The 6000-nt window shown below is 54.8% G+C and overlaps 1 protein-coding gene across 1 annotated transcript; it reads right to left on the bottom strand.

Moving 5' to 3' along the window:
* Positions 1–3216: 3216 nt before the first annotated feature.
* Positions 3217–5974, bottom strand: J4E87_007196 (uncharacterized protein; the record flags this gene model as incomplete). Its single annotated transcript, XM_049378792.1, has 3 exons — positions 3217–5638; positions 5727–5796; positions 5968–5974. The coding sequence occupies 3 exons, from the start codon at positions 5972–5974 to the stop codon at positions 3217–3219; spliced, it is 2499 nt and encodes an 832-aa protein (XP_049231454.1).
* Between the last annotated feature and the right edge of the window lie 26 nt (positions 5975–6000).

Raw genomic sequence — 6000 nt, 5'->3', positions numbered from 1 at the left:
CACTAGGGTCGATTTATCTAGTTCTTGACATGACTGTACATGTTCAGTTCTTTAGTACTCTGCGTGGCTTCACCATTCATCACGCTGTCCCGGTCCTACCGATGCATCAGCCTGTCCCCACCATACCGAATCATCAGCCTGTCCCCAGCCATCATCCCTGGGCTCACCACCGCCGCTCACATCCCACGAACTAGCCAATGCTTCTTCGGCCTGTTCAGCCTCTTCAGCCTCTTGACGACTGCGCATGGACTTGTGAGCCTCGTAGCCATCAATCCATCCGCTGTTATAGCCCAGAGTTTTACCAGCCTGACGTTCGCTGTCGAGTCTCGGCTTGAAAGTTTCCTCAACCGCATCAACTCCGTTCTTGTGCGCTGCATCCAGTCGTCCGTCGAATCCGGCATTTGCATCGGCGTAGCCTTCGTTATATCCATTCTTCCGGACACCAGCTTTCCCTTGCGATCGTCCTGCAGTGACCCCTTGAGCGTACCCTTTGCTGTAACCTTTCTGGTGACCCTGAGACTGTCCGGCGTTCCGACCTTTCTCATATCCCTGGGCTTCACCATCTGCTTGTCCCCGAGTATACTCTTTCACACAGTCCGTATCGTTGCCCTCATGGTCCTGGCTATGAAGTCGTGGATAGGTCTTGCCATATTTGAATTGATGTTCAACGACAGTTTCCCTTTTGTGCCTAGAGCAAGTCATGTCTGAACAACAAGCAAAGACCCTTCGAACTGTTCCATCGGTCACATAGTCGATCTTTCGGATAGTAGACAAAAGAATCGTCTCGCGAGCGTAACCTGCATCTTCTTGGATCCTTGGAAGCTTCATCTCGTGCTCCACCTCAACCCAGTCCATCCCGAAAATTTTGCCTGTTTCATAACCAACGGAATAGCCATTGTCATAGGCTTCGCACTCAATCTCGCTCATATCAGCTGAAGCAATGCGTCTGCCTTCTGCAAGACCTTCGGTGTAACCGTCCTCGTAGCCTTGCTCTTTGGCGTTTGCGATGCTCTCGGACTCGTGTTCACCCCACTCCGCCTCTTGCAATGTCCAGATGTACCTTCGGGCTTCTTCCACAATGAGAGGCGTAATCTTTTCCAGTTGCTTTTCCACACAAACATTCAAAGTGAGCTTGAACTCCGTGTCGCTGAGTGTCTGGCCTCTCTGCAGATGCCACGCTTGTTTCTCTGCGAGAAACGCTTGTCGCTCGATTGCTAACCTCGCTCCCTCTTCCTCATTTTGGTCTCTTGTCTGACTGTGTGAAATCTCTTGCTCTTGTAAAGTCTTATTCAGCTCAGCATGCTCTTCTCGGTTCTTGTCTCGCTCTTGTTTGAGCTGCTCGTTGAGCTGAACGAGCCGGATGCTTGGCTCACAATACTGTCTTTCCCACTTCTCGAAGGCCGATTGCGGAGTGCTCTTGCGTGCTGCTGAGTTCTTCATATCGCGACTTGCCTTCTCGACTTTGGTGCCCATAGCCACGACCGCATCAGAGAGATCTTGGAATGTCTTGGACTTTGCTTGAAGGTGCTTAAGCTTTAACTTTGCAATCTTCAAAGCTTCCTCACGCTGTTCAAGCGAAGCCAGCTTGTCTTCAGCCACCATCATCCTCTTCTCGTATTCTTTCTTCTCTGCCGTGGCGCAACCAAAGTCGGTCACCGCCCTTCTGTTGTGTTGTTTCAGTTCGACCAAGTCATCGGCGGCTCTTTTTCTATCCTCAGCTCGTCCTATCTCGGCATGAACCATCCTCTTTTCTTGATCTTCCACCTTCTTTTCTAGCCACTCTATGAAGTCATGGCATCGCTTGTTCTCTTGGTGCAGACTTGCATTAGGTACTTTCTGGAACGTTGGTCGAATCGGTCGAGGTGGCTGTTCGGTCAATGAGAGTCGGGAGTAAGGAAACGCGGACTGCTTGAAGACAAGCTTGCCATCTTCGATATGTCAGTAATGTCAGGAAGAAGCAGATGTCATCTTACCTCGGCTAACATTGATCCATCGTCCGCCGCTGTTGCCCTCTGTACTCGCCGTGACAGCTCCAGATGTAGTAAGTGATTGAGATACAGCACCGCCGTCGGCGGTGGCTGTGGTAAGCCCTGGCATCGCGTACTCTCACTCCTGGCCGCGTGACCAGTGTCGCAAGGAACGAAAAAGAGAGGCAAGCACGCTCACTCCGGCGTATAGCTAGATGACGAGAGCACCTAAAGAAAGTGCTGTAAGAGGTGAGGGGACGGATGAGTCAGACATTGGACGCGAAAAGGTGAGGCTCAACGTAGTGACAGAAAGGGAAGGAGCAATGCTTGGCGCGCAATAGAGCGCGCAAGAAACGCGTCGAATGCGGACCAACGGGGTCGCGCAAGCTAAAAGAAGCTACGTGGCGTCTTCCAAAGAGCAAAGCCATTCGTCATCTCTAGTCCTTGGAGACATGCCTGCTTCATGGGCACTCGCCTTGGATCCACGAATATGTGCCAATGTGCACGTGACTTGTTCGACCCATCGCGAGTACACCAGTACTGAGGTGTGCAGATGTCCGCCCAATGGTGTACTCACCAAGCTCTCCATAACCAGAAAGAATGACGGCACATTTGAGAAGATTGTCCGCCGAAGACACATGCGAATGAAATTACATTAGGGAGAACTTTGACAAGAAAATGGTCACTACATCCTGAGAAGGAAACGGACCAAGACAAGAGACGTGACGAAAGACGAAAAGACGAGAATCTCAGAAACAGAAAACTTGAGGTTTATGCATTAGCTCACCCATCTCTCCAGTTCATTCAATCCATTAGACACTCAACCCCGATATTACTCCATCATGACGTACGGAGACTGCCCACCCTACCACCAAGTCCTCCTTCCATCATCCTTCAATCCAGCCCTATGCGAATGCCCGATAAACACCATGCTTGCTGGAAAGAGATTAAATCGCAAAACAAAAAAAGACAGTTCTACTAGTACAGGGAGCGGTCGTAGATGCAAGAATCAGCCATAGAGGGCCGGGGACGCTCGATTGAGATCTTGTAGAAGGGTATAAACGCAGGGGACCTGGTGTGTAATGCTCGCTGTAACATGTATGCCGAAACAATATATGCGTGTGCGGAATTCGATGTGGTGTGAAAATGGTCTGCAACACCGCGGTTCGAAAACAGTATGGTTGCAAAGCTCAAGCGCCTTTAGGATATTTCTGAAGACGAGGTTAGAGGGCGTGTGGTAACTATCCTTCTAATAGAGGCGTCCTCGGCTGGCCTGGCTTGCTCTGCTGGGCGACGTCCGGCTCCTCTCATCTTCCTCGGGAACGTCACTCAGTCTCGTAGGATGGTGATGTCTCATGCCTACCCACTCGTCACCGTAGCCATCACCACTGTAGTCGGGTGCACCGCCAGCGGTAGGGTGACCCTGGCGTGACGATCCCGCGCTCGAACTCGTGGCGTAGGCACCTGAAGACGTGGCAGTCGTGCCGTAGTGTTGCAGATGCTCAAGCTCGCGTCGACGTGCATCTTCTACATCATACTCATCCGATACTGGAGACTGAAGCGATCGAAACGGGATGCGGCGACCTGAATCATCGCGGATGAAGTTGCCTCTCTCGTCCAGGGCGTACTCGATGTCGCCTTCAGACTCCTCCGCCTGAGACGTGACGTATGACTGTTCGTCCTCGGGTAGACCAGACTCAGACTCTTGATGTAGATATGAACCTGGCTGCTGGTAGAACGCCTCAGGCTGAGACATGGCCGGTTGTGCAGGGGCTTGCTGTGCCTGAGACGTGTAATATGGATACTGTAATGGAGCAGGGGCTAGTGACTCGTCCGCGACTGAAGAGCCACCAGGTCGAGAGGAGGCGGCGGATGCTGCACCTGATGGGACGTAGGTTCCTTGAGCCACGTGTGCGGGGGGTTCGGGCTCGCGGTGCGCATGGCGAGCGCCTTCCGTGAAGGGATCGGTGTCAGTTGGAGACTGACCTTCCTCATACGAGTAGTGCTGTTCTATACCCGAGCCACTGCTCTGAGCACCGGCGTATGTGTCGTCCCCATGTCCCCTCCCTTGACGCCCCATGTTCTGCGCCATTGGTACCACCTGCACTCCGCCGACCAACGTAGGCTGCCCTTCTCTGAGTGAGAACGTGCGATCACGTTCCTCTTGCTCCCGTCTTCCAAGCTCCTCCCATGCTCGGCGTGCTTCCTCTTTCGAGATTTGAAGCTCACGCTTCATCTCCGACACCGCTCGTTCGGCGTTCTTCTTCTCGGTGGCCATGCGTTCCATGTTTGCCTCAGCCTCAAGTCGAGCCTCCTGCTCCGTGTTGATTTGTTCCGTCAGTTGAGCCTCACGCTCTTGAGCTCGTTCCTGATCCTGGCGATGCTCGTAGAACCATCTCTGGAACTTGCGCTCGGAAGATGCGCGTAGGCGCTGCAGCTCAACAACAGCATGGAAAAGGTTGGCACCAGCTGCAGACAGGTCGGTGATCTGGCGCGACATTTGCTGAGCCAGCGGCTCCCTGCGAACTTCATCGGTATTCTGCTCAAGCCGCCGTATCCAGTAAGAGGTAAGACCTTCCCAATGCGAGGATAGTGTTTCCCAGCGCTCAAACGCATGTGGAAAGTTTGAAGTGGTGGACTCGCGAACCTGTCCGGAGGACGAGCCTGGCGGAGGTGGTGGGCGTGCTGCAGCGGTGGAAGGGCCTGCTTGCGATGAAGCGGCCGTGGCACCAGACGGTCGCCTCGCATGCCCTGAGCCAGCTGGCCGTCTGCCTTGTTCCGCCGTCGTTGGTAGGCCTAGATTTGCCTGAGCGGGTCGAGACTGCTGCTGCTGTGCTTGCGAAGCTGCCCGGGGTCTGGATTGCGATGCGCCGGTAGTGGTCTCCTGCGCTTCGCTCATGGTGTTTTGTGATGGGATCGGCCTCTCTGGCTGACGAGGCACTCCACCCGATGATGTCGGGTATTGTACATACTGGTCGCCAGATCTCAGAGCTGTCGATTGGGGCTGCCTTTGGGTCCCGGGCTCCGTTGTTGGTGCTCCAGCTACACCAGAAACAGCTTGAGCTCTTCTTTCTGCGCTAGCTCTCCTGCGCTCCTCTTCAGCGGCCTTCCTTTGTTCCTCCACTTCAGCCCGTTGCCGTCTGGCGTTCATGATCTGCGTTGGCGTGCGTATGTTGGACCTGTCAACGGGCACAGGACCGCCTGTTGTGCGCGCGCCGCCATTGGCAGCGCGGCCACTTGTTAGATCGGACATGAGGGCGTTCTCTTCGACCAGATCCGGGGTGAAGGGATGTGGAAGTCGGAGTCCCTCTTCGAGCACAAAACGTATTGCCGAGGCAGTACGTTGACTGACGCGAAGGGCGGGGTGAGGCTCGGCGTAGGAGGTCGAGCGAGGGCGAGGTGTCTCGAAGCGAACGCGCTGCTGCTGTTGGCTCGGATCGACAGATCTCGCGCGCTCGAAGTTGGGCGTGCGGCGAAGACTGTTTGCGACGCTGCCGGTCGAGCTCGATGCTCTCGAGCGATTGTGCTGCGTGCGATAGAAGGCTTCGGCTTGCTCCTGGCGTAGCTGGAGGGAGGTTCGGTATTCGAACAGTGGCGCTGGGCCGTGGCGGTCGTGGTCTCGTGAAGATGGTTGTTGGGAGGGTAATATGTTGGCGAGCTCAGATGGGTCGCTGGACGTCACCGCGAAGTCAGGGACTCTCACTCAGGCCCAATTGCCCTTGCGCCGTCGAGGGGCACCCGCCGGGTTGGAGAAGATACCCAGCGGCTGGTTCTCTTGGGATTGGGTAAGCAACGCGCGATGGCTTGCTTATATCGAGAGGCACGAAAGCTGGCTGGAGAGGGTAATGTTAGAGACAGAGACTGCGGGAGGGCTAGCAGAGGAGCCATTGCTGCGGTGCGCCCTAGCAATTCCGCGCGCGAGGTAGGGTGGTTGGGAGGAGGTGAAGGGCTGGGAGGTGGCTGGGACGCTTCGTGAAATCAACTTACAGCTCTCACCGACAGTCCATGAAACAGCCAATGTACGTGTCTGGAT

This window comes from Alternaria ethzedia (assembly GCF_023757985.1).
Source record: "Alternaria ethzedia strain BMP 0044 chromosome Unknown scaffold_19, whole genome shotgun sequence".
NCBI lineage: Eukaryota > Fungi > Ascomycota > Dothideomycetes > Pleosporales > Pleosporaceae > Alternaria > Alternaria ethzedia.
The sequence above is the reverse complement of the archived record's forward strand: the minus strand, read 5'-3'. Positions and strand labels throughout refer to the sequence as shown.